This window comes from Oryx dammah, unplaced genomic scaffold (assembly GCF_014754425.2).
Source record: "Oryx dammah isolate SB20612 unplaced genomic scaffold, SCBI_Odam_1.1 HiC_scaffold_16, whole genome shotgun sequence".
In the NCBI taxonomy this organism is placed as follows: Eukaryota; Metazoa; Chordata; class Mammalia; order Artiodactyla; family Bovidae; genus Oryx; species Oryx dammah.
Window position 1 is genome coordinate 48,528,895 of NW_024070200.1, and position 27,366 is coordinate 48,556,260.

The following is a 27,366-nucleotide window of genomic DNA, read 5'->3' on the forward strand; positions in this document are numbered from 1 at the left end:
AGACCTGTGGATATGCTGGGAAAGGAGAGGATTCTGGCTCCAAGCAGGAGTCTCAGCGAGTTCCTTGACTGAGGTTAGCAGATACTGGGAAAGTGAGGATGGAAAGTGCGCAAGGCTAGGAATTGGCATACCCCCTAAAGGTCCTGCGAGGAGGATTTAATGCCTTAGGATCAAGACGTTGACAGTGCTAGGTAAGGGCTTTAGGGGCTCTAGGTCTTGTTGAGAACTGTAGGGTAAAACAAGATTCATTTCAAACCATTGCTGAGAAGGGAAAAACTCCTCCTCTACACTCTCATGTTCTGTTATGAGGATCTGTGAATTAAACTAACAAAAGGGTTTAACAAGAATTTACTTACACACAGGTGATCAATGATGAGCAACCCAAAAGGGGAGTTAGAATTAGGGGCCTGAATAGCTAACTTAGTAGGTGAAAGGAAAGAGGAAGAAAAGAATCCTATGGAAGGAATAGGTTTCTCTAGGAGAACTAAGGGGACATAAGAATATTTGCAAAAATATTTCTCTAAAAAGGTATGAGTGGTCTGTCACCTACAGGACCCTAAAACTTCTAGAGGGGTTTGCTGTAGTTTACTTTTTGTCTCTTTCTGGGAGCACAGCCACCCCAAAGAGGGCATTTATGACAGTCTTCAAGTCTCAAAGTTTTCTGCTTTTAGTCATACAGGGAAGCTCTGAGAAGGCTTCTTTCCACATCAATTGAGTTCCAGATGTCTTCAGCTTAAAATAGTCCTTATTCCAACTCTGAGGTGCTGAATGGGCCCTCATGCCACATAGCTTGGCAATTGCTCAGTAAATATTTTTCAATGGATGAATGAATGAACACAGTAGAGATTAGGTAGGGAGGATGTTGATTTATGGCTACACATTTCACACCGAGGATTGGAGCAGGAGACGTAGTTCAGTTCCTCTCTGGAGAGAAGTTTGCCCCGCAGCCAAGCTGAGCTCCCTCTGGACTCAGTGGCATTTTTGGAATATGGCAAAGACTGAGTAGACCAACTTGTTCACCTGGCAGTTTTACAAAAGTGCATGTGACCTCTGCTAGGACTTGGGAGTTGAGTTCAAAGGGGTGTTGGGGCCAGAGCTGCAGCGTAGTAGGTTTGGAGCAAGCAATCAGAAATTTTGTCTGCTGGTCAGTTCATTGAGAGTTAAATAACACAACCAAGTAAATCTTAAAGATCTCATTGGCTTTATTAAACAATTCGTGAATTGGGCAGCATTCCACTTAGCAAGTAGAAAGGAGCTCCACCAAGCTAGAAAAAATGAAAGATTTCTAAAGACAGAGAGGGGGCAGAAAAAGGAAATTATGAGCAAAAAAAATGTATTGTTTCAGGCAGGGTCACCCTCCTAAGGGGAACGGAAGGGACCTACGAGGCAGAATATCTCATTAGTGCTGACCAGGTAATTTCAAGTTGGTTAAAGATTACATTCTTGCGGGAGGCTGTAATCGCAGTTGGGTTAGGTTAATACCTAAGGAGGGGTTTTAACATAAGTAATTCCATTTTGAACCTTTTATTTTTACTGTTGTTGTCTCTTTTTTCTTTTTAACAAGAGGGTCGACTATTTCTTAGGAGAAATGGCAGCATGACTGTGACAAGTTCTCCTGGGGCTGCTGGCTTGAAAAGGAGGCAGTAATAAGAGAAAGGAGACAGGGCCGGGATCTCTGCATAGACAAGGCACCCATATCCTTAAAGGGAGACCCTTCCAGCTGGAGGATGAGCGAGTGTTGGGTGGGCGAGTAGCGGGGGTGGGGTTAGTCCATGACAAACACTCCTGGGCCTGTGGTTTACTAACAGTCCTTCGACCCTGCCCAACCTGGGGCTCTGGCTTCATTCCTCCCTGGGTTCGATTTCTAAGAAAGGACTTGATGTTCTTCCCGGAAATGGCCTTGCTCTGGACTCAGGCAGGAGATGGCTTGTCCAGATGTCCAGCTGGCCCCATTAAAAAGGCTTTGAACAGGGCCCTACAAAAATAGATCTTTCTAAGGCATTTCTTCCGTGTCCCCTTTCTGCTCTGCAGATCAAATCCCCGACCCAGGTGTGGTGGTATTTCTTTTCTACACCAGATGCTGACTCTAAGGACTGCTCTGGGCCAGCGAGGCAACCTCCTAGCATGCCACTAACCTCCTGGGAAGGAGAAAAAGAAGCAGACTTTGAATGAAGAAGATTAATGTGCCTGGTTAGCAGCTTTGGTTGAGGCACCAGGCAGGTAAGATGGGAAGCTGGGGCTCAAATCCAGGTCCCAGGTCTAAATTTCTCTGTGCAACACCCAACTGTCTCTCAGAGGAGCAGACAAACCAGGTGGGGAGTCATCTCAGGGTTCCAGGAACTGTGAACAGGAGACCATTGGCTGTTCTGAGCATCAGGGCTTCAGGAGTTCAGAGAAGGAGAATTAGTGAGGGTGGAGGGAGTTGCCAGGGAAATTAGTGAGGATAGTGTTCAAAGGTGAGGAAAATCATATAAAGGAACCTCAGAATTTGGCCCACCTTTTGGTTTCAGCAAGAAAATACTTCTACATTTTTAAACTGAAAGCATGTTTATTCCTCAGTGCCGGCCCTTGGCCCTTGGCTCTTGGCCTTTGGCTGAAAAACAAAAGGAGGTTGTTCAGTCCCTGGGCTGAGATGTTTGCTCACAGATCATGATGTGTGCTTGGAGCATCTGGTCTGGGAAAGGAGGGGTGTCTCTAAGGAGCGTGAGCATGGGACTGCCTTGCCATTCTGCTCCAGCCCCGCCTACATTCACAGATGCTGGAGGGCAGAAGAGGAATGGCTAGGCTAGACAAACTCTTCCTTCCTCTCCACATCAGTGGAGTTGGGCAGCGTTGACAAATACATAATCATAAACCAGCATCTTAGAGATAGTGAAGATCTGAGAGATCACCTGTCCTCACTGTGCCTCTCATTTACCCTCCTCCTGACTCATGCCCTTTGCTTGAATCCCTCCAGCCACAGGGACCCACACCTGCAACAATAGCAATCTGTTTCCCAATACAAACATAGCAGCTATCATTGGAGAGCATTGTTTTCTTTTTGAGCACTTTATGGATTCTTCAGGCTCTTCTTATATCCTCCTTGCCCTAGAACCAGCCATTTTTCCAAAGCACTTTCATCCCTTTTGTTGGAGAATGATATTAGAGACAAAGGTCTGAGCACTAAGGTGCTCATTGCTACTGGGGTGTCACTGTTTCTAGGCCCTCTTAGCAGACAGAGCTAGGAAATAAACATATTATAACTCTTTGGAGAAGGAAATGGCAACCCACTCTAGTATTCTTGCCTGGAAAATCCCATGGACAGAAGAGCCTGGTGGGCTACATTCGATGGGGTCGCGGAAGAGTCGGATATGACTTAGCAACTAAACTACAGCAACATTACAACTGTTGTATACACACGTATCTATAATTACTTCTGCACGATTCCTCTGTGTCTAGGTTAAGTTGAACTTGAAGTCATACTAGTATCTCTGATTAATCTAGTATTGTGTGGATTATTCCAACCTCCTTCCTTGTTTATCTGCAACTTCTTTCTCCAACAGTGAGAAATCTGAGTCCTACCATCAACCATCCATTTACTCACTTGTTTAAGCCCCAGTATACATGCACACAGGGGGCTTCCCAGGTGGCTTAGTGGTAAAGAATCCGTCTGCCAATGCAGAAGATGCTGGTTTGATCCCTGGGTCTAGAGGATCCCCTGGAGGAGGAAATGGCAACCCACTCCAGTATTCTTGCCTGGGAAATCCCATGAACAGAGGCACTGACAGGCTACAGTCCTTGGGTCGCAAAGAGCTGGACATGACTGAACAACTGAGCACATATATGCACATGTTAGCCTGAAACTCCATGAAAAACAATTTTACTGCCTTTCCTGACTAGCTTTTGGGGATTATGCAGAATTCTATTTGTCCTTAGCCTTATAGTTTCCAGTCAAAACACTGGTTTCCTAAGCTACTTAAGTCAGTTCCTCTCCACTCCCCTTCCTGCCTCCCCCACCAACTACTTGCACTAAGGTCTGTCATACATTTGCAATCAAGTTAGACTCTTCTGTCACAGTCTGGGGTCCCCCAGCCATCCTGGCTGATTTTTAAGTATTTGTCATCCTGGCTGATTTTTCAGCATTTGTCTATGTTCATAAAGTTCACTCTTTGCATTGTGAAGTCTGTGGATTTGGCTAAATTGGGTATCATCATGTATCTAGCACTCCAGTGTTATACAGAATATTCCATCACCCAAAAATTCCCCCAAGCTTGCCCTTCACGGTTAACCACTCCTGCTTCCCCAAACCCCTGGCAACCACTCATCCATTCTTCATCCCTATAGTTTTACTTTTCCCAGAATGTTATGTGAATGAAATCATAAAACCTGTAGTTTTTGGGGTCTTTTTTCTCTATTTTAGCAAAATGCTTTTAAGATTCATCCATGTTGCCATATGAATCACTGTTTCAGTAATTTTTTCACAGATAAGTATGCCATCATATGGTTACACTACAATTTGCCAATTCATTGATTAAAAGACATCTTTGTTGCTTTCAGTTTTTTAAAAAATTTTATTTATTTATTTTGTCTGTGTTGGGTCTTCATTGCTGTGCCTGGGCTTTCTCTAGTTGCAGGAAGCGAGGGCTACTCTTCATTGTGGTGCATGAGCTTCTTATTGAGATGGTTTCTCTAGTTGCAGAGCACAGGCTGTAGGGCCTACAGCCTGTGGTTAGTTGCCCTGGGGCATGTGAAATCTTCCTGGACCAGGGATCAAACCCATGTCCCCTGCATTAACAGGTGGATTTTTAACCACTGGACCACCAGGGAAGTCCTCCAGTTTTTGATAACTATGAATGAGGCTGCTGTAAACATCTGTCTTTCCATGTTAACATATGTTTTAATTCACTTGGATACACATCTAGAGTGTAACTGCCTGTGTGTCTATGTTAAATTTTATAGGAAACCACCAAACTGTCTTCCAAAATGTCTGTACCATCTTCCATCCTCATGGGCAGTGAATGAGGGTTCCTATTGCTCTGCATTGCTGTCAATAAGTATTTGGGGTGATCAAGTTTGTTTTGGTCTTTTTTCTTTTTTTGGATTTTGGCTATTCTATAGGTCTGCAGCGATATTAAATAGTTGTTTGCATTTTTATTTTCTTAGTGAAAAATTACTTTGAGCATCTCTTCCTATGCTTATTTGCCGTACACTTATCATCTTTGTTGGTCTTCCCTGATAGTTCAGTTGGTAAAGAATCTGCCTGCAATGCAGGAGATCCCAGTTCGATTCCTGGGTCAGGAAGATCCATGGGAGAAGGAATAGGCTATCCACTCCAGTATTCTTAGGCTTCCCTTGTGGCTCAGATTCGGGTAAAGAACCTGCCTGAGGCCTGGGTTTGATCCCTGGGTTGGGAAGATCCCCTGGAGAAGGGAAAGGCTACCCATTCCAGTATTCTGGCCCAGAGAATTCCATGGACTGTATAGGCCATGGGGTCACAAAGAGTTGGACATGACTGAGAGACTTTCACTATCTTCTTTGTGAGTTTAGATCTTTTGCACATTTAACAAACTGGATTGTATATTTTCTTATTTTTGAGTTTTAAGAGTTCTTTATTCTGGATACATGTTCTTTATAAGATATGTGATTTGCAGACGTTTTCTTAGTGTGTGGCTTGTCTTTATTTCTCTTAACAATGTTATTGCAGAGCAAACAGTTTTCTTTCATGAAGTCCAGTTTGTCAATTTTTCTTTCATGGATCCTGCTTTTAGTACAGTATTTCAAGTTTATCACCCAAACAGAAGTTACACAGAATTTCTTCTAGAAGTTCTATAGATTTCTGGTATAGAGTTATTTCTATGATCCTTTTTGAGTTAAATTTTATATAAGATTAAAGTTTAATTTTTTTTTTTTGGCATGCAGTCATCTGATTCTTCTAGTACCCTTAGTCGAAAAACCTATCCTTTGCCAGGTATCATCCTGGCACCTTCAAAATTCAGTTTATCAAATTGGTGTATATATTGGGGTTAATTTCTGAGCTCTCTGCTCTGTCCCTTTCTCAGAGCTTTTGTTTCTTCAGATCCTTATAAGGCTGGCTTCTTATTCAGGATCCGTGTGAAAGTCACCTTTTTAAAGAGGTTTTTCCGGGTCACCCGATCTAAACTTGTCCTCCCTTATTCAAATCATGTCATATTGTTGTGCTGTCTCTGTAGTACTAAGACCTGAAATTATCTAGTACTGGGTAAGAAAGTGTTCAGGCCAAGGAGATACCATCCCACTGAACTCCAAAAGGGGCAGATCATAAAAGAAAATCCTCATCTTCTCTAGCCCTCTCTCACTTGTTAAATCTGTCAGCTCCAGATCCCAAGACCCAGGTCTTCTGTCTCTCTCCTCAGTGAGTGGAGCCAGTGGTTCCCATTCTCACTGTGCATTAGCTTTAACTGGGGGAACTTTAAGAATACTTATTCCCAGGCTCCACCCCAGGGATTCTAATATAATTATGTGGAAATGCGGCCTGGTCACTTGTATTTTTTTAAAGCTTCCGAGTTGATGGCAGTGTGCAGCCACCATTTCCAGCTTGAATGCTGACCACAGTTGGTACTCAATAAACAGTTTGTTGAATGACTCAATGATGAAATGTAACTTAAGTTGGTAACTCTGTATTCGTACCAGGTGGGTGGCAGAAAGTCAGTGAGGGTGATCAGGAGCTTCAGTTCTGCTGGAGTTCGTGGCATTAACCAGCAAGGATGCTGTACTCACAGCCCTCTCTATCTGCTATCTGAAGTGGGATTTCATTTTTCTTTTCTTTTTTGGCTGTGCTGTACAGCTTGTGGGATTTTAGTTTCCTGACCAGGAATTGAACTCAGGCCCTCACAGTGTAAGCACTGAGTCCTAACCGCTGGACCACTAGGGGATTCCCTTAGGTGGGATTTCTGAAGAGCTGTATTTCCTTTTTATTGAGATATAATTCAGAGAACATAAAATTCACCCTTTAAAAATGTACAGTGGTTTTAGTATACTCTCAAAGTTGTACAACCGTTACTGACTGCTAATTTCAGAACATCTTCATCACCCCTAGAAGAAACCTTGTACCCGTGAACTGTCTCTCAGTTAGCATAATGTTTCCAAGGTTCATCCATGTTGCAGCAATGGTCAGTACTTCATTCATTTTTATGGCTGAATAATGGTTCATTGAGTGGATATACCAGTCGGTTTATCTATTCATCAGTTGATGGACATTTGAATTGTTTTCAATTGTGGGCTGTTGATAATGAGTCAGGAACATTCGTGTGTAAGTTTTTGTATGAACTTGTTTTCAGTTCTTTTGGGTATGTACCTAGGGGTAGAATTGCTGGGTTTTATGATAACTCTATGTTAAACTTTTTGGGAAACTGCCAAACTGTTTTCCCCAGTGGCTGTACCATCTGATGAGCCCATCAGTAATGTGTGAGGGTTCCAATCTCTCTAAATCCTCACTACCATTTATTATCATTTGACTTTTTGATTATAGCCATCGTAGTGGGTATGTGAAGTGGTATCTCATATGTTATTTTTTTTTTTTCAATGATTATTTACTTATTTAGCTGCACTGGGTCTTAGTTGCAGTACATGGGATCTTTGAAGCAGCAGGTGAGATCTAGTTCCCTGACCAGGGATCAAACCCAGGCCCCTTGCATTGACAGTAAGGAGTCTTAGCCACTGGACCCACCAGGGAAGTCCCTCACGTGGTTTTGATTTTGATTTCTGTTTTTCTGATGACTTAAAGCATCTTTTCATGTATTTCTTCCATTTGTTTATCTTCTTTGGAGAAATATCCATTCAAATTCTTTTCCCATTAAAAAATTGATTTGTCCTTCTGTTGTTGAATTCTGAATTATTTATATATTCATGATATTCAGTTCAGCTCAGTTCAGTTGCTCAGTCATGTCTGAGTCTTTGTGACCCCATGAATCGCAGCACGCCAGGCGTCCCTGTCCATCACCAACTCCCGAAGTTCACTCAGACTCACGTCCATCGAGTCAGTGATGCCATCCAGCCATCTCATCCTCTGTCGTCCCCTTCTTCTCCTGCCCCCAATCCCTCCCAGCATCAGAGTCTTTTTCAATGAGTCAACTCTTCACATGAAGTGGCCAAAATACTGGAGTTTCAGCTTTAGCATCATTCCTTCCAAAGAAATCCCAGGGCTGATCTCCTTCAGAATGGACTGGTTGGATCTCCTTGCAGTCCAAGGGACCCTCAAGAGTCTTCTCCAACACCACAGTTCAAAAGCATCAATTCTTTGGCTCTCAGCCTTCTTCACAGTCCAACTCTCACATCCATACATGACCACTGGAAAAACCATAGCCTTGACTAGACAAACCTTAGTTGGCAAAGTAATGTTTCTGCTTTTGAATATGCTCTCTAGGTTGGTCATAACTTTTCTTCCAAGGAGTAAGTGTCTTTTAATTTCATGGCTGCAATCACCATCTGCAGTGATTTTGGAGCCCCCAAAAAATAAAGTCTCACATTGTTTCCACTGTTTCCCCATCTATTTCCCATGGAGTGATGGGACCAGATGCCATGATCTTCGTTTTCTGAATGTTGAGCTTTAAGCCAACTTTTTCACTCTCCTCTTTTACTTTCCTCAAGAGGCTTTTTAGTTCCTCTTCACTTTCTGCCATAAGGGTGGTGTCATCTGCATGATATTAGATCCTTACAAATGACTTGTATTTATTTCTTCTGATTCTGTGAGTTGAAAAGACCTTTTTGAAAGTGTCTTTTGAAGTATAAAAGTTTTTAAATGTTTATGCAGTCCAGTGGATCTATTTTTTCCTTTAGTTGCTTCTGTTTTAGGTGTCATGTCTAAAAATCCACTGCCTGATCCAAGGTCATAAAGATTTGTGCCTGTTTTGTTCTACAAGTTTTATAGTTTTAACTCTTACAGTTAGTTCTTTGATCTCTTTTGAGTTAGTCTTTTGTATAAAGTACATGGGAGTTCAACTTTATTCTTTTTATGTCTATCCAGTTGTTCCAGCCGGAGAAGGCAATGGCACCCCGCTCCAGCACTCTTGCCTGGAAAATCCCATGGACAGAGGAGCCTGGTAGGCTGCTGCAGTCCATGGGGTTGTGAAGAGTCGGACAGGACTGAGCGACTTCACTTTCACTTTTCACTTTCATGCATTAGAGAAGGAAATGGCAACCCACTCCAGTTTCTTGCTTGGAGAATCCCAGGGACGGTGGAGCCTGATGGGCTGCTGTCTATGGGGTCACATAGAGTCGGACACGACTGAAGCGACTTAGCAACAGCAGCAGCAGTTGTTCCAGCACAATTTGGTGAAAAGACTACTCTTTTTTTGAGCTGTACCACATGTCTTGTGGGATTCCAGTCTCCTGACCAGGGATCAAACCCAGGCCTATGGTAGTAAAAGTGCTGAGTCCTAACCACTGGACCACCAGGGATATTCCCAGACTATTCTTTTTCTATTGAATTATCTTGCCACTCGTTGAAAATCAATTGACCATAGATGTATGACTTTATTTCTGGACTCTCAGTTCTATTCCATTGATCTATGTATCTTTCCTTATGCCAGTACCACATGTTTGTTTTTTTTTTTTTAATTAAAAAAATATATACTTGGCAGTTCCAGATACTAGTTGAGGCATGTGGGCTCTTAGTTGCAGCTTTTGGGATCCAGTTCCCTGAGAAGCCCCCACCTCCCCTCCCCTGTTGGGAGTGTGGAGTCTTAGCCACTGGACCACCAGAAAAGTTCCCACACAGTCTTGATTACAGTTGTGTTGGAGCAGGTTTTAAAATTGTGAAGTATGAGTCTTACAACTTTGTTCTTCCCCTACTAAGATTGCTTTGATCATTCTAGGTCCCTTCTGTTTCTACCTGAATTCTAGGATCAGCTTGTCAATTTCTGCAAATAAAGACAGTTGGAATTTTGATAGGAGTTGTGTTCAACTTGTCAGTTTGGAGAGTATTGCTATCTTAACAAATTTTAACAATATGTCTCCCAACTCATGAACAAAAATGTTTCCATTTATTTAAGTCTTCTTTAATTTCTTTCAATGTTTGTTAGCGTTCAGTATACAAGTCTTCTATTTCTTCTGTTAAATTTATTTGCAAGTATTTTATTCTTTTTGATGCTACTGTGAATGAAATTTTTTTCTTAATTATTAATCCATTTTTGTATTGTTCCCTAGTGGCTCAGTGGTAAAGAATCCCCCTGCCAATGCAGGAGACTTGGGTTTGATCCCTGAGTTGGGAGGACCCCCTGGAGAAATAGCAACCCACTCCATGGACAGAGAAGCCTGGAGGGCTACATTCCATACGTTGCAAAAGAGCGCAACACAACTTAGTGACTAAGCAACAACAAAATCATGAAGGGTACTGGATTTTTACCAAATGCTTTTTCTGTGGCTACCGAGTAGATCATGTATGTGTAGCGTTTTTCCTTCTGAGTGGTTTTAAGAAGGGTCTCCTGCCAGTAGTTAAGTCTGACTCTAGTCCGAACCTAGGTATCAACATAGCTGGTAGGGGAGATACCCTGCTGCTCTCTCTCTCTCTCTCTCTTTTTTTTTGTGTGTGTGGCTAGTCGGATGAGAACATTATTATTAAAAATGTTTACCCATGTAAATAACCAATACCTGCACATGATAAAAAAATAATTATTTAGGAAAAATTCAACCATGACAAGCAAGTCTGTTTTGACCCCGACACTTCAGTTCCTGCCCCCTTAAACAACCACCATGTTCATTTCATTTCCTGGAACACTGAGGTGTTTTCCTGCTACAAGGAAGGGCAGAGGTGAACAGTTGCCTCAGAGACTTTATAGCATGAAAATCCTGAAGTATTTTCTGCCTGGCCCTTTACAGAAAAATATGCTGATTCTTCTTCTTTTTTTTTTTTTTAAATCTCTGGCCATTTCAAAGGATGATGCTATGATATGCTATGCTATATTTGTATACATGTCATTTTATGCGTGAGAGTTTCGGCAGAATGAATTCCTTTATGGGGAATTGCTAGGTCTTCCGGTCTCAGCCTTTGTCATGCTGATAGATATTACCACACAGCTCTCTGGGTAAGTTGAACCAATTTACAGTCTCTCCAACAATGCATGCTTGAGCCTGTTTCCGGGAGCCTCGCACTCACAGTGCGCTACTAATTTGATGCTTGCCAATCTAATGCAAATGGTACCCATACTTGTAATCTGGGTTTTTCTTACAATGAATAAGGTTTAGCATCTTTTCTTAAGCCTAAAAAGTTAAAACAAAAACAAAAACCTAAGCAAAACCAAAAAGCAAAGAACAGACAACTCCTTCTGAGCCCTTTACTGCTCAGACGACTCGGAACTCAATGCCTCGTCACTCGCACCCTGCGGGATGCAGGGCGTGGCTCGGACTGAACCGGGCGGCCGCTGACTCCGGGTTCCTCCCAGCCCCTCCCAAGTCCGCGGAGCCCCGCCCCGAGTCCGCCTCTGGCGGGCCTGGGCGGAGCACGTGGCCCGGTGGGAGGTGCCGCGCTGCCTGATTTATTCCCGTCCAGGAGAAGCAGTGCGAGCCCTAGGGTCTGAACCGCCCCAGCGCCGGGTCCCGCGCCCTCGTCCCCACACCATGCCGTGTCCCCGTCTGCTGGCCGCGCTCTGCGGCGCGCTCTTCTGCGCCTCCGGACTCTTCGCCTTCTCCGGTGAGTTGATCGCGCCGCCCTCGCGCCCTCGCCCCTCCTCTCCGCGTCGCTCGGAAGTTCGCCGCCGCGCCCTCCCTCTGCCTCCGCGCCCTCCCTCTGCCTCCGCTGTTTACAAACTTGGTCCAAGACCCGGGGCTGAGCCGAGGGGCTACCTCTCCGGCTGCTCCCGGGCGGGCGGCGGGGATGCTCTCGGCCTTTCCAGCTGAGGGTGGGGGTTTGGTCGGTGCTAGAGGCGTGAGCGTTGGGCGGGGGCTCGGGACACTGGGTGACAGCCCAGCCTCCCCCAGGAAAGTGGCTTACACAGAACAAAGGAATCCGCTGTGTCGGGCCTCTGTTTTCCCATCTGTAAAATGAGGCCACGTCCCTCGTAGCTCAGACGGGAAAGATCTGTCCGCAATGCGGGAGACCCAGGTTCAATCTCTGGGTAGGGAAGATCCCCTGGAAGAGGAAATGGCAATCCAGTCCAGTACTCTTGCCCGGAGAATCCCATGGACAGAGGATCCTGGCGGGTTACAGTCCATGGGGTCGCAAAGAGTCGGACACGAGTGAGCGACTAACAGTGCTCTTGCGCTCTTTCCACCAGGAAGTTTCTAGGACTCTTGTATTGATAAATCTTTTCCAGCCAACTTTACCTGAAAACTCCCTCCCAGGCCATGCCGGCGTCTGGTTTGTTCATTGGGATTTTATCCTCCGTTTAAAAATAGGTATTTGGTCAGATAAGCGAGGGACTGGCTAGGGAGCCAGAGGAGTGGATAGGCTTGGGGCTGGTTTCGGGGTGGGGGGAACCCAGGATGGGGTGAGGAGCTTAGGGAGGAATTCGGAAAAGGGCTCGACCGGAGATGGCGGCTCCTGACTCCCCTCTCTCCCTATGGCCTTGGCCTGCCGCTTTATCTTTCTTGGCCCTCCTCCTCTGTCTAGGACGCATCCTGCTGAGAGCTGGGCCTCCAGCAGGCTGGTGATGGGGATGGGCGATGCCCTACACCGCGGGCTGAGGAAAGGGTGCCCATGGGGTGAGCGGGATATGGCAAAGACTCTTCAGGCACCACCTCCATCCTTTCTTCCTAGAAATAGGATTGATCAAATTCGTTGGGGTGGGAGGGTCGTGGCTGAGCCCGGCTCTGCCATCCGGTGCCAATCTGACCACCTCCCCTACCCCCACCCCCCCCAACTGGAGTGGAAGCCACTTGAAGTCTCTTAGAGACACAGAGATGGCTGGGTCTTAAACGTCCCTTGCCTCGCCTCCCCTGGCCCCACAGCCTGAGCCCTGGCAAAATGTCCCTGGGGAGATCTCCCAGAGAAGGCAGGACCCTGAAATCCCACAGGTGGTTTCGGAGACCCAGCTTAAGCGGGAAGGGGGAAGCCCCACAGCTGCATGCGTGTGTGAGTGGGTCAGGCGCCTGCCAGGTAGGGGACACCTTTCCCTTTCTCTTTCCCCTCTCCCCTGCTTTGCCCTGAAGCTCTGCAGGATGAGGGCCCTTGGGAGGGGGACAGAGGGGAGTCGGATTTTGCCAGGAGGAGCCCAAAGCCCTGGCCATTCTCAAGTCTCTGCCCGCTGCCTGTTAGGTCAGGGAGGGGATTAACCTGCTATTTAAAGCCAATGACTAATGGCTCATTGGGAGCCGCCTTAAGCTCCTGAGGCCCCTACTGCTCATTAACGGTGTTCCCTTCCCTGGAGCCCCCGCCCAGCTCTCCAGGGCTTTGGGATTTCAGAGGGGCCCTCCAGCCTGGGATGGCATGACTCTGCAGGGAGGAAAAAAGGTTTTTCATGTCTCACCCCGAGTAATGCGTAGGGGTGTGAGGTCTGGGGCAGCCCTTCTGGGATGCAAAGATCAACTAGAAGATGTTCTGAAGGTCTGGCTGACCTAATGGGCTGAAGTCCACCTGAGTCAAAGCACTGGGGACAGGCTAACACTTGTCACCTGGGCCCCCAGATAGAAGCTGTGAAGTCCTCTCCAGCCCTCTTCCCACCTCTCGCTGTTGTCCATTGTTTCTCAAATCCACCTTCCTCCTTACCTCTCAGCCTGACTTCGTCTTTTACCAGGAGGCCTGTGGCAGCATCCTTCATGCTTTCCTGGTCTCCTCTCTCACCTGCTCAGTCACATTTCCATGCAGAGCCAGAGGGATCTTTGTGTACTTCTGAGCCACTTCTCCACCCTGGCAGCCCATCCATGTCTCAGCAGGTGGCTGTTTCTTGACATTCTCCCTCACCAGCTAGGAAATGGCTTCCCCACTCCCACCTCATGCTTGCGAACCTCTGAGTTTTCCTGGTGGCCAGTGGTGGGGATGCTGAAGGAGGGTTAAGAGCCCTTGTTCTGCAGGATGAAGAGTCTCCACTTGTCCTTTGCAAGGTCCCCCCCGCCTCAACCTCCCTTTTCAGTGATGTCTTTCTTCCTGATCTGCAGTATACCATGTGTTCTGGGCTTCTGCTTCTTTTTGGAAAGTTCTTTCCTCATTCCCCAGCCTGGCACCTTCCCACTGTGACTTCTAGCCAGCTCACATGTCCCCACCTCTGAACCTTCCAGCTTTCTGGCAGAAATCGTCCTCCCTTGGCCCCTCACTCAGGCTCCTTCAGAGCTCATGGTGCCTCATTACCAGGTGACTTGTAGGTCACCACCTCTTTCCTCTGACTTCTTCTTTTTTTTTTTCAATAGGTATTTGCTCATTTGGCTGTACTCAGTCTTAGTTGAAGGAAATGGCAACCCACTCCAGTGTTCTTGCCTGGAGAATCCCAGGGACGGTGGACCCTGGTGGGCTGCCGTCTATGGGGTTGCAAAGACGGTCGGACATGACTGAAGCGACTTAGCAGCAGTCTTAGTTGTGGCATGTGGGAGCTTCGATCTTAACTGCAGCATGCAAACTCTTAGTTGAGGCATGTGGGATCTAGTTGCCTGACCAGGGATTGAACCTAGGCCCCCTGCATTGGGAGTTCGGAGTCTCAGCCAATGGACCATGAGGGATGTCCCTCTTTTGGCTTCTTGAGACCCAGACTGCATCTGTCTTAGGGGCCCAGAATATATACCTGGTAGTTGACCACCGTACCCCCCCCCACCCCCCCAATATTTACTCAATGAATGACTTGTTCCTAACCCAGAACTGTCATTGCAGGTGACTTCTGTGACTCCAGCCAGTGCCTGCATGGTGGGACCTGCTTGTTCAACGAGGACAAAATGCCCCCCTTCTACTGCCTCTGCCCTGAAGGCTTCATGGGCCTCCTGTGCAACGAGACGGAGGAGCATGGTACCTGTCCTGGGCCATGCCTGCTGCTCCCCACCAGCTCCCAGCTGCAGCCCTGGCTGTTGGCCTAGCTTGTCCCACTGTGGGCAGTGGTCCCCAGCATCCTTCCCATTGTCCGCTGGCCTTTTCCTGGAAGCTTCCAGGCCACTTGGAAAGCTGGGTGCTTCCTTCACTTGGGCTGACTCACCTCCACGTGACCCTTTTTGGCTCCAGGTTGGCCCAGGCCCCATCGGGCAGATTGAGAGGGGGGAGGGAGGAGCTGGTGGGCACTGGCAGGCAGCAGGCCGAATTTGGGTGGAGGGTCCTTTGGGGCTTGGCCTGTTTGTTGTTGCCTGTCTCCAGCTCCTTCTTGATCACCTGCCCATCTCACCTGCTTCCTCCTCAGGTCCCTGTTTCCCAAACCCCTGCCACAATGATGCTGAGTGCCAGGTAATCGACTCCCTCCGAGGGGATGTCTTCACCCATTACATCTGCAAGTGCCCTCTTGGATACGTGGGCACCCACTGTGAGAGCAGTGAGTATCCAGCGGTGCCTGCTCCAAGGAGCAGACCCTGTACCACAGGCCTGGCATCTCAGGCCACATGCCAGCATTCCTCCTGTGTCAGGATCTGCTTTGGGAGGATTCGGAGTGGGGCAGAACTCAGTTACTGTGGATTGGGGAGGCAGGGAGGGACTCTGTTGTCTTTCCCCAGGCTTCTTCCTGCCTGGTTCTCTCTCCTGGGACTGCTGTCCAGGCCTGGTGTCCCTGCAGGGGAGTGAGGGGTGGTGGTGACCCCAGAGGTCATGGGAGTGTTATTTTCTGTCACTATGAACGAGACATACAGCCTTAGAGTTAAGTCCTGGGATTTTTCTACTGAGAAGGGAAAACCAACACATTTTTAATCTTTTGGGGCCCAGGGAGTCAGTTAATAAGGTTTGATCCTCAAGGTCTGACAGTGCTGGCCCAAGTGTGACCTCTGGCCTCCTCGCAGAGCTCAGAGGAGGGAGAGGTCTGGGCAGACTGGGCCGTCCGCTCACGGTCAAGCGGTCAGAGGCCCGGCGTGTGCAGAGGGGCTGACCAGCCTGGCTCGCTTGGTTATCCACCCGGCCACAGATTGGCCCTGGTGGGTGCCCAGCAAACCTTGCCAGCGGCGTCTGTCTATGCCGTCCTCACTCCTGGCCTAGCTGAGATTCCTCCCTCAAACCAGGGCTCTTCCTCACCTGCCGTCGGGTGGGTGAATCCAGTCCCAGGGCTGGATGGGGTGAGGGTGGTGGTGCCTGATTTCTGCAGTCTAGGGGGTCTGTCCCTGAGCGGGTGGGCAGGGGGCAGTGTCCTGCTCTGGGCAGATCCGTGGATGGTTTCCAAGGGAAGGAGAAAGGGCTGGGCCAGCTGGGTGGGAGCCAGCTCCGGGGGAGACCAGGTAAGTGTCTGCTCACTCTTCAGCTCAGAGGAGACAGGCCCCGAGGGCCTGTGCCCTGTGCCCAGGGCGAAGACCAGCATGTCTGAGACACTGGGTAGAGGAATGTTGTGGGGGGGAGAGGGGCGGGTGTTCCCCAAGGCCGCTGGGAGCCCTGGGTGGAGCCAGGTGGGCCCACTAATTACCATGCTGGAGCCCAGGTAACCCTGGGTGTGCCTGAGTGCGAATTACTCATTTCGCCTCCTTCTGCTTCTCGGCTTGGGGTCTGTCCCAGGCTGGATGTGGCCGCGAGCACAAAGGGCGAGGAACCCCCCGACAGGGACCTTTGCCATGCCTCCTTGTTGCTTGTTGTGTGTCTTTGGAGCTCTTGAGGACCCCGCAGGCATGTGTGGGGCCCGCTGGGTGTGGACATGAGGGCTGAGGACAGCAGACCTGGGTCTGGATCTCTGTTCAGCCAGTGGCCGGCTCTGATCTCGGGCGTGTGGCCTCACTTGTGCCTCTCTCTCCCTGTGAGAGGGTCATACACCGAGCTTGGCATGAGCCTGGGGTTTTGGAATACAAGTGGAGCCCTCCTGGGTTCTCTGTTTGGGACCCGAGGTCCAGGCTTGCAGGCTTGGCCCCCAAAGACCATGTTGCTGGTGAAGGTGATGGGCCTTGGCCGGCGGGGGCGGGGGCTGGTCAGGACAAGTAGTGAGAAGGCACAAAGGGTACCAGAGAAAACAATGGCTCTCACATTCCATTCAGAAAACTCCTGCCAGTGAGATTCTAGAAAAGTCCAGGCACATGTGCTTTATGTGCAGTGTAAGGACTGTTTGCTGCCATCTGAGGGGCCCTTCTTCCAAAGCCGTCCTCTTGGGGGACCAGGGGACTGGGTTGGATGGGGCGGGACATGGAGGAAGACAGGAGGTCATACTGGTATCTGCTCACTAGCCCACCCCCTGTGTTAGAATAATTGCTGCTTGATGTCCTGTAAAAAAGAGACCACCTCCTGCAGCCTGGTGGGGGACTCCAGCGGCCAGTCGTGACCTGTGGGCCTCGCCTGGAACCTTCTAGCAGCCCAATGTCCCAAACCCCTTCCCAACTCTGCCCAGCCCCTCTGTTCCTCCCTGTGCACTTTGTTTCTTCACCTCCTCCTCGGCCCTCATCGTCCCTTCACGGTCTCTGCTCTGGGTCCTCTGGGTCCTTGGCAGAGGCCACAACTGTCTTGTTCTCGTGTCTTCTGGGCACCACCTGTGTGGGTGGCCCTCTGACTGCCCTTCCCCCCTCAGGCTGCACCTCGCCGCTGGGCATGCAGACGGGCGCCATTGCCGACTCCCAGATCTCTGCCTCGTCCATGCACTTGGGCTTCATGGGTTTGCAGCGCTGGGCCCCGGAGCTGGCCCGCCTGTATCAGACGGGCATCGTCAACGCGTGGACAGCCAGCAACTATGACAAAAACCCCTGGATCCAGGTATGGAAGGGGTGGCCCGGGGGTGGGTGATATGATGGGAGAATGTGGGTGCCTATGTTGGGGGGGACGCCATGGGAAGGTTTAGAACAGGGGTCCAGGTAGCAAGGGAGCTGGTTCCCACGGGTGAAGTATCTTTAAGTGGAGGGCTACTCTGGGAGCTGGAGTGGGTGGGTGGGATGAAGGGAGTGAATAGGAGGCTGTTAGAGGGGGGTTTGCACTGTTTGCAGCCTCTAGAAGCTTGTCCTTTTTTTAAAAAAGCCTTTATTGAATTTGTTACAATATTGCTTTTGTTTTATGTTTTAGTTTTTTTGGCTGTTAGGCATGTGGGATCTAGTTCTCCGACCAGAGCAGGGATGGAGCCCACACCCCCCCTGCACTGGAAGGCAGATTCTTAACCCCTGGACCACCAGGGACGTCCCTGGAATCTTGTCCCTGTGTCCTGAGCACTGGGTCCAGAGCCTGGAGAGGGCCAGATGAGAAAGCCCCTGCTTCTTTGTCCTGATTGGGGGAGTGATAGGGGTAGGAAGAACCCAGGAGATAGGGGTTCTGTCCTGCCTGCCCTGGTCCAGGTGAACCTGCTGCGGAAGATGTGGGTGACAGGCGTGGTGACCCAGGGGGCCAGCCGCGCAGGGAGTGCTGAGTACCTGAAGACTTTTAAAGTGGCCTACAGCAACAACGGGCGCCAATTCCAGTTCATCCAGGTTGCAGGGCGGTTAGGAGATAAGGTGAGGTTTGTTGGGAACCCTGAAGAAGGGCTGTGGTCAGCAACCCCTGGGGGTCAGTGCTGTTTGAGGGCTCCCAAGGAGGTGAGGGTACCTGGGATGATGAACCATAAGGTGGGTGTTCAGGTGTATCTTGGCTCGCAGAAATTGGGAAGCCCAGATTGTGTCTCTGCTCTGTGATTTACCACAGGCCCATATTACAGATAAGAATTGTTTTTAGTTGCTCAGTCGTGTCTGACTCTTGTGGCCCCACGGACTGTAGCCTGCTGGGCTCCTCTGTTTATGGATTTCCCAGACCAGAATACTGGAGTGGGTAGCCATTTCCTTCTCCAAGGGATCTTCCCAACTCAGGGACCAAACCCACGTCTCCTGCTTTGGCAGGTGGATTCTTTACCACTGAGCCACCAAGGAAGTCTTAGATAAGAATAGTGAGACTCAAGAAGTTTCAATGACTTGTTGAGGGTGGCTGTAGTAGTGGAGATGGGATGCACTTACAGCCTTCAGGGACACCATGTACAGTTGTACGGGCTGTGCACTGCTCAAGGGCTACTACTTAACATCATTCACCATGTGGACTTCATGTGTACTTCTGTCTGTGAGAAAATCGTTGTTACAAAGTCTTTTGAGAAAGGAGTACCTTTTCCTAATTTGCACAGAGGCACCCTGTAGATCATAGGTGGTCCTGAGTGAAAGATGAGGATTTACACCTATGCCCCGTGGTGACCAAAGAAGGTATGAAAAGGGGAATCTGTTGAGGGCCTGTGGGCTGTCTGGAGGAATGGGGAGCTCCTGCCAGCTCTGCTACGCACACCTCTGTCTCCAGGCCCAAAGTGGAAGCTGGGGAGAGACCACCCTAGGAAGCGGGACTGCCTGCACTGACCCACTCCTCCAATCTGCCTCTTCCCTCCTAGATATTTGTGGGTAATATGAACAACAGCGGCCTGAAGATCAACCTGTTTGATAGCCCCTTGGAGGCGCAATATGTGAGACTGGTGCCCATCATCTGCCACCGGGGTTGCACCCTCCGCTTTGAGCTCCTTGGCTGTGAGTTGGATGGTGAGTGCCAGTGGCTGTGCCGTCCTTGGAGATGGCTGTTCCTGTCCCCTCTTTTCTCAGCCAGGGTGAGGAGTTGGGTAGGCACGTAGCAAAGCCCAGGAACCTGGGCTCACACAGAAGGATCACCAGGCCTTAAGCAGTCCTGCCCAGTTGCTACATGTTCTAGAAGCTGGCTGGTAAGAGGAAAAAAGGACTTCTCCTGCGGCTCAGTGATAAAGAATCCGCCTGCAATGCAGGTAGAGCCGGGTTCGACCCCTGGGTAGGAAGATCCCCTGCAGGAGGAAATGGCAACCTACTCCAGTATTCTTACCTGGGAAATCCTGTGGATAGAGAAGTCTGGTGGGCGATGGTCCATGGGGTTGCAAAGAGTCAGACATGACTTAGCGATTAAATAGCAAATGACAACAAAGAGGAAAAAAGATACCACTTCAGTTTGCAAAATATTTTCAGGTACTCTGATTGGTTCCTTGAGCTTCTAGAACATGTAGCGTTAGTTCTGTTTTGCAGATGTCAGTTCTATGAGGGCAGGGAGTTTGTGTTTGTTTTGTTCACTGCTGCATTCCCAGTGCACTGATCATAGGTGTTCAATAAATACTGATTAATGAGTGAATGAGTGAAGGAGGAAAGTGAGGCCCAGATAAATTGTTTATCAAGGGCACACAGCTGGTAGGTATTAAAACTTGGTCTGAATCCCTGGGCTTTGACACACACTCATCCACTGTTTCTCCCTCCCGAATCTATAATCTGCATTCAGGGGAAACATTTCGGGACATGGAGAGTCATAAGGCTGAAGATGTGCTTCTTGTCTCTTTCCGGAGAGATCAGGGTACAGGGATTGGCTGAGGGCATTGTCTGCCCAGCTCAGTCCAGCCTTGCTTTCTCCCTGAGGGCCGGATAGTTTTCTCTCTTTGCAGCCACAGTGCCACCTGCTGGCTGCCGGCAGAGCTTGCAGAGCAGAGATGGCTCTCTGCCTTTCTTAACCCAGGGCCTACCCTTTGTGCCTCCTTCTCCTCTGTGTATCCTCTGTTATCACGTTTCAGTTACCACCCAAAACCACTCAGAGTTGAGTTCAGTGCCTGTCTGGGGTTATTCTTTTTTTAAAGCATGAAGTAAAGTCAGTTAATTTGCTCCCAGGGTCACTGCCTTTTGAATCTAATTGTTTTGGGGAGTTAAAGACTATCGCTTTTGCTGAAAGAAAATTTAAACAGTTGATAAAGGACAGAAACAGGTCTGGGAACCCACATCCTGGGCTTCTCTCCCTGGCATCCCTCACTACTTGCTGTCATAGTCTGAAGCCCTTGCCTGTTTAAAGTTGCTGACTGAGCCTCTCATGTCACAGCTGGCTCCTTCTAAGGCCAAGAGAGGGAGGGTGTGTTTGGCAAGGGGAGAGGTGAAGCTGACTTGTTTGTTTTCCTTAAGGACTGGACCAGTCTCCTTTCCCTTGTAGGCATTTGGGTCGGTTGGAGAGAGTATTGGTGTGTCTGTGTATACGTATGTGCACGTGCGTGGAACTTGATCTGGGCATTTCTGGGCATGCCCTGCACCAGATCCCTCTTTACCAGCAGGCACAGTTTCTTTGGTGAATTGATTAGTTATTTAACTCAGTAGATATTTATTAAGGTATTTATTAAGCTCCTTCTGAGTGTCTGGCTCTAGGGAGTAAGGCTGTTGGGTTCTAATGAGAGTCTGATGTGAGATAAGAAGCAAATATAAAAGAAGGGTCAGATAGCAGTAAGAATAATAAAGGAAAAATTAGCAGGAGATATGATGATGGTGACTTTGGGTGAAGAGAGGGAATGGCATGGGGACTGCCCTGTGGGGATGGCCTTTGAGTAGAAGCTTGAATAATGCAGATCAGGCCATGAGAAGAACTTGGAAAGGGCATCCCAGGTGAGGAATTGGTGAGTGCAAAGCCCCTGGGACACGTTGAAAGGTAGAAGGGAGGCCAGTGGAGCTGGAACCTAGAAAATGAAGGATAGCTTCGTGGGTGATGGGCAGAGATGATCAGGCAGGGACCGTGTGGACCATTTTAAGGATTCAGGCCTTTGTACTGAGAACAAGAGGCAACCATTGTTGTGGGGGTGCTGATAGGCTGTGGTTAGAGTTGGGTCTAGAAGGGATCCCTCAGGGTGTGTAGGGAGAATGGAGGCGGAGGGGCATTGTGAGTGAGGGGGAGATGTGTAGAAGATAAGGTGGCTTGGGTCAGGGTGGCGGAGCCAGTGGATTCGGTGGATGGGTGTCTTCCACTCCAAGTGAGCGCCATGGCCCGGCAGAATGAGCATCACTCGGAAGCTTGTAAACTTCCAGGCCCAGCCTAGACCTGCTGAGACAGAATCCGTATATCAACAGGGTCCCCTAGTGATCTAAGGGCTTCCTAGGTGGCACTAGTGGTAAAGAACCCACCTGTCAGTGCAGGAGACATGAGACAAGGGTTCGATCCCTGGGTTGGGAAGATCTCCTGGAGGAGGACATGGCAACCCACCCAGTATTCTTGCCTGGAGAATCCCATGGACAGAGGAGCCTGGAGGGACTACAGTCCATGGGGTCGCACAGAGTCAGACATGACTGAAGTGACTTAGCTCTCACGTACGCACCAGTGATCTAAAAACCATCAGTATTCTGGTTCAGATGGTGAAGAATCTGCCTGCAATGCAGGAGACCTGGGTTCAATCCCTGGATTGGGAAGATCCCCTCGAGAAGGGAATGCAGCTCACTCCAATATTCTTGCCTGGAGAATCCCATGGACAGAGGAAATTGGTGGGCTATAGTCCATGGGGTCACAAAAAGTCAGACCGACCGAACACTTCATTTCACTTCCACTGATCTATGAGAAACACTGCTCTGGTACCTAGGTGAGGAGTCTGAGGACCAGAGTGGGGAGGAGACTTCCCCAGGGTCACACAGGGAGTGGTGGAGCTGAGAGTTCTGCTTGGTGCCCTGTCCAGTTCTCTTTTACCTGGAAGGCTGTCTGACTTCTGGGGAGGGGGCCCATAATGATGGGGAAATGTAGTGCTGGAAGCAAATGGGCTGCAGAAGGGTGCACTGTGATCAAATGATGCCTTGGCTCCTCTCTAGAGCGCTCCAGGTTTGTGCCAGCCCCGTGGCCTTCCAGGTCTGGAGCTTTGGGATGAGCCAGCTCCCAGCCCATCAGCCTGTCTTTATGGGAGAGGCTGGAGGTTACCTGACGCACCACCATTACAAAGAGATGGTATGATTGCTCAGCATTGGCACCGTCTGAAGGCAAATGTCTTTACTGGCAAGGTTACCAGCATCTGGGGAGACGGTGATGTAAAGCACTGTGTGCTATCGTCTGCTCCCAGACAGCACTATGGATTTGCAAGTCTTACCCCGGATTCTGCAAAGGGACAGCCAGTTGTGCAGTGAAGATTCTGACATGTGTGAGACATACCCATTATTCTCTTGGGAGTTTTTCTTTAAAGATATTTATTTATTTGGCTACACCAGGTCTCAGTTGCAGCGTGTGAACTCTTAGTTTTGGCATTACAGGATCTAGTTCCCTGGCCAAGGATCGAACCTGGGCCTCCTGGCATTGGGAGTGTGGAGTCTTAGCCACTGGACCACCAGGGAAGTCCCCTCATGGGAGTTTGTCTCCTGCCCATCCCCAGCTGTTCTGGCCTCCTGCAGGTGCAGATGAGAGTACAAAACAGCCCAGCACATTCCTGAATGTTTGGAGCAGGCCCGAGTGAACCCATGGCCAGCTTCTCAGGCAACCTTCCCAGGCATGTCAGACAGCAGCAGAGTAGTGAATGTGTAAACCCTTTGGGAGGGGCTGTGGGGCAGGGAGACATGGTCGTTCCCGAGCCTCAGGAATTCTGACTTCTAAGCTTCCACCTGCTGGACAGCACAAATGCAGTGTTATTCATCACTGGGTCATCACCAGGCAGGCCTTCCCAGCTCTGAGTGGGTGCAGGAGTGGTGGAGACAGTGTCACAGTGTGGCATGGGGATTAGCTGTGTGTGTGTGTGTGTGTGTGTGTGTCAGGGAGACTTGGGGACAGTGCTTAATGGCTCTTAGCCTCAGTTTTCTCATCTGTGGAATGGGGTTGCTAATATCCTGTTGATTCCGGTTTTTGTGTGGTGGATTAAATGACTGAAGTCAGCACTGAGTCAGTGAGGTGGTTAGTATCAGTTACTCCAGGACTTGGCGGTATGAATTGCAGCCGTACTGTAGGAACGACAGGAAGTGCTGTGAGTCCAGAGGAGTCCCACCTGAGTGAGGTGGTCAAGGCAGGCTTCTTGGAGGAGGGGTCTGAGTCAGGCTTTGAAGGAGGGTGAGAGGTGGTGGATCAGGGCCCTGCCCTGGTGCGGAGGGAGAAGCATGGTGGGTGATCTGTTCAGAGCAACGGAGGGGCGTGGGGCGGGAGCTGAGCTGAGGTGTGGGTAGGGCTGTCAGCAAAAAAATATTTAGATCAGTTAGCTGGCTCTAAAAGGTGGAAGGAGAGTGTCCTTTTGTTAATGGTTTTTAAGCGTAACTGTATTCTTTGGCTGTTCGGAGTCTTCACTGCCGCATGGGCTTTTCTCTGGCTGCTGCAGCCGCGGGCTGCTCTCTAACTGTGGCGCGCGGGCTTCTCGCGGCAGCGGCTTCTCTTATGGGCCACAGGCTCTAGAGTGCATGGGCTTCAGTAGCGGCTCCAGGGCTCAGTAGTCTTGGTGCTCGGGTTTCGTTGCTCCATGGCATGTGGGATCTTCCTGGACCAGGGATTGAACCTTTGTCTCCTGCATTGCCAGGCAGATTCTTTACCACTGAGCCACCAGGGAATCCTGAAGGAGCTTCTGTGTGTTCAAGAGGATGCCAGAGGCTTGTCAGAAGCCAGGGTTCTTTTCCCTTCACTGCCTTGCTCTCACACCCACCAGGGGAGGCTGTGGATTCCAGATCTGGGTAACAGCCCTGCACCCCCGCCTCCTTGTTGGCAGGATGCACTGAACCCTTAGGCCTGAAGGATAATACCATCCCCAACAAGCAGATCACAGCCTCCAGCTACTACAAAACCTGGGGCCTGAGTGCCTTTAGCTGGTTTCCCTACTACGCACGACTGGATAATTGGGGCAAGTTCAACGCCTGGACCGCCCAGACCAACAGTGCCTCTGAGTGGCTGCAGGTGAGTCAGGCTCCTCCGGGGATGCAGGGTTGGGGTTGGGTGGGGCTGTGGGATCTATGACCCTGGACCGACCCTGGCTTCTGCTTGCCAAGAGGGAGTTTCTTTGAGCCTTGTGTTCGACTTTGCTCTTTTCTTCCTTTTTTCTTCCTCTTGTGTTGCCACCTTTCTGCTGATTCTGTCACTCAAGGGTGGGGGGGTGGTGGAGGAGCTCAGAGCTGCTCCTGTCAAGGTTCTCAGCCCCAGGTGCTGAGTGTATATATGTGGGGCCACCTCCATTGGCTGCCACAGGGTAAGGCTGAGCCCAGGGACAGCAGGGCAGGATGGAGGAAGTTCGTGTCGGGGTTTCTGTGCCTGCTCTCAGAGGATGCTGTCTAACTCGCTGAGAGCACACTGTGCGACAGCCCTTGGATTCACTGCAATTGGGAAGCTCAGGAGAGTCGTGGAAAACCAGAGCATCCTTTCTTATCTCTGAGGAAGCCGGGTCCTGGCAGGGCGAGGACTTGCCTGGGGCTCCCCTTCTGGTTGGCAGTGAGACGGGTTTGTAGCCTGGATCTTACTGAGCACCGTCTTCTCCTGGTTAGCTGGCAGGCTCCCCAGGTTGGACCGGGGGGGCAGGAGGGTGGTGGTGTCTCTAGGCCCCCAGGAGCACATTAGCCTGGGGAACTGGGTTCTATGAGAAGCTGCCTGCCTTTGGAATCCCCCAGGACCAATGTCAGGGCCTGGACAGGCTGCAGGGGCCTCATGAGCAGTTAATGCCCCTATAGACTATGGCCTCTCTGCCCCTGTTCCCATTGTACAAGGGTTGCCTGGGGCCAGGCTCTGAAATCTGACCTTTGTTGCAGTGAAGTGCTTGACAGAGTTGGTGGGATTATTTATGCCCATTTGATTGATGGGGAAACTGAGGCTCTGCCAAATGAAGTAATTTTCCCAAAAATAGAATGTATGCCCCAGCGTGTATGTGTGTCTTTTCCCACCTTACTGGAAGTGGGGCAAGCAAAGAAGATGGGATTGATTTTTTTTTTTTTCCCCCCCTGTAGATTGACCTGGGCTCCCAGAAGCGAGTGACCGGCATCATCACCCAGGGTGCCCGAGACTTTGGCCACATTCAATATGTGGCTGCCTACAAGGTGGCCTACAGTGATGATGGTGTGACCTGGACTGAGTACAAGGATCCGGGGGCCTCGAAAAGCACGGTGAGTGTGTGTCCAGCTGTCCTGCCTTCCCCACTCCAGGGGTGCCCTGCGAGTCAGATCTGGGGGTCTGAGGGGGAGGAGGACTGGCTCTGAGGGCCTCCTGACACCTCCTCTTCCTCCAGATTTTCCCTGGTAACATGGACAATAATTCCCACAAGAAGAACATATTTGAGATGCCGTTCCAGGCTCGCTTCGTGCGCATCCAGCCCGTGGCCTGGCACAACCGTATCACCCTGCGCGTGGAGCTGCTGGGCTGTTAGTGGTAGGCCTGGCTGCAGTGACCGGAAGGGCCCTGGGGCAGATGCTCCTTTCTGTGGACCTGCTGCCTCCTCCGCCTTGCCCTCCTGATTGTAGCTGACCTGGGGCAGGCAGTGTCTCCCTCCCAGTCACCTCTCCCTCCCTCCTCTTCCCTTGCCCCCTCCCAGGGGTATCTGGCAGCCAGTCCTCAAGCCATCCCATTTTCTTAGGCACGGTGGGAGCTGAGTAGGTCTGGGATGGACAGGGAAGGGCAAAGTACAGAGCGTAGGTGACCTGTGCCTCTCAAGGTCCCCACATCCAGCCCCCGTGTCCTCCCTGCACCGCTCCCACACCCCACACCCCCAGGGCCCTGAAGGAATAAACAGGCCCTGAGGCCCCAGGCTGGAGAGAACAGCCCGAGGCACGACGCTGCACTCCTGGCCCCCGAGACGTCCCCTCCATCCCCTCCCACCCCCCACAGATGCCTCTTGACTCACTGTCATCCTGAAGCCTAGAAAGAGGTAGAAGGCGGGGTGGGGTGGGTCTGTGGAGTGACGGGGGAGGAGGCGGGTGAACACGGAGAAGGCGGGGAGCCCCTCTGTGCTGGTTCTTTACCCCAGAGTACACAGGCAGCTTCCAAAATATATTTATATCACCCCCTGAACGCTCGCTGTGGTTCGTCATTGATCCGTCGAAATGGGCTTCCGCCTACAATGCAGGAGACCCCGGTTTGATTTCTGGGTTGGGAAGATCCTCTGGAGAAGAGATAGGCTACTCACTCCAGTATTCTTGGGCTTCCCTTGTGGCTCAGCTAGTAAAGAATCTGCCTGCAATGCGGGAGACCTGCATTTGATCCCTGGGTTGGGAAGATCCCCTGGAGAAGGGAAAGGCTGCCCACTGCAGTATTCTGGCCTGGAGAATTCCATGGACTGTATAGTCCATGAGGTCACAAAGAGTTGGACACCACTGAGCGACTTTCACTCACTCAGTGGGCTTAGACTTGGGCTGGTTGCTACCCCCGACCCTCAGCCCTTGCTGAGCCCCAGCATTCTGTGTCACCTGACCTGGCTGCAGAGAGGGAGGAGGCTGCTGGGGGGCAGGGGCTGGAGTCCCACAGGAGGGGTCAGGGCTCTTCCCCATAGTTCTCCTGCTTCAAAGCCATGCAGCCCAGGGCCTTGTTGCTGCCAGGTGAGGGGCCCCTGGGAGCCTGCTCAGTGGCTTCCTTCAGGCCTGCCTTTGCTCCTTTCTGGCTCCAGGCAAACAGGCGGAGGCAGCTGGTTTTCCGCTTCAGCAGTTTCCATTTTCTTTGCCACT

General features: G+C 50.1%; 1 protein-coding gene across 1 annotated transcript; it reads left to right on the forward strand.

The window, feature by feature from the left end:
• Positions 1-11,494: 11,494 nt before the first annotated feature.
• MFGE8 (milk fat globule EGF and factor V/VIII domain containing) lies at positions 11,495-26,716 on the forward strand. Its single transcript, XM_040257580.1, has 9 exons — positions 11,495-11,644; positions 14,750-14,881; positions 15,264-15,392; positions 17,544-17,725; positions 18,295-18,450; positions 19,359-19,503; positions 24,438-24,622; positions 25,660-25,815; positions 25,938-26,716. The coding sequence occupies exons 1-9, from the start codon at positions 11,572-11,574 to the stop codon at positions 26,073-26,075; spliced, it is 1,296 nt and encodes a 431-aa protein (XP_040113514.1). The 5' UTR covers positions 11,495-11,571; the 3' UTR covers positions 26,076-26,716.
• The last annotated feature ends 650 nt before the right edge of the window (positions 26,717-27,366 follow it).

Excerpts from the sequence above, each read along its gene's own strand:
- MFGE8 (XM_040257580.1), top strand. The coding sequence starts at position 11,572 with ATGCCGTGTCCCCGTCTGCTGGCCGCGCTCTGCGGCGCGCTCTTCTGC. Across the intron at positions 18,451-19,358 it reads CAGGGCGGTTAGGAGATAAG|ATATTTGTGGGTAATATGAA; the intron begins GTGAGGTTTGTT and ends CTTCCCTCCTAG. Across the intron at positions 24,623-25,659 it reads GTGCCTCTGAGTGGCTGCAG|ATTGACCTGGGCTCCCAGAA; the intron begins GTGAGTCAGGCT and ends CCCCCCCTGTAG.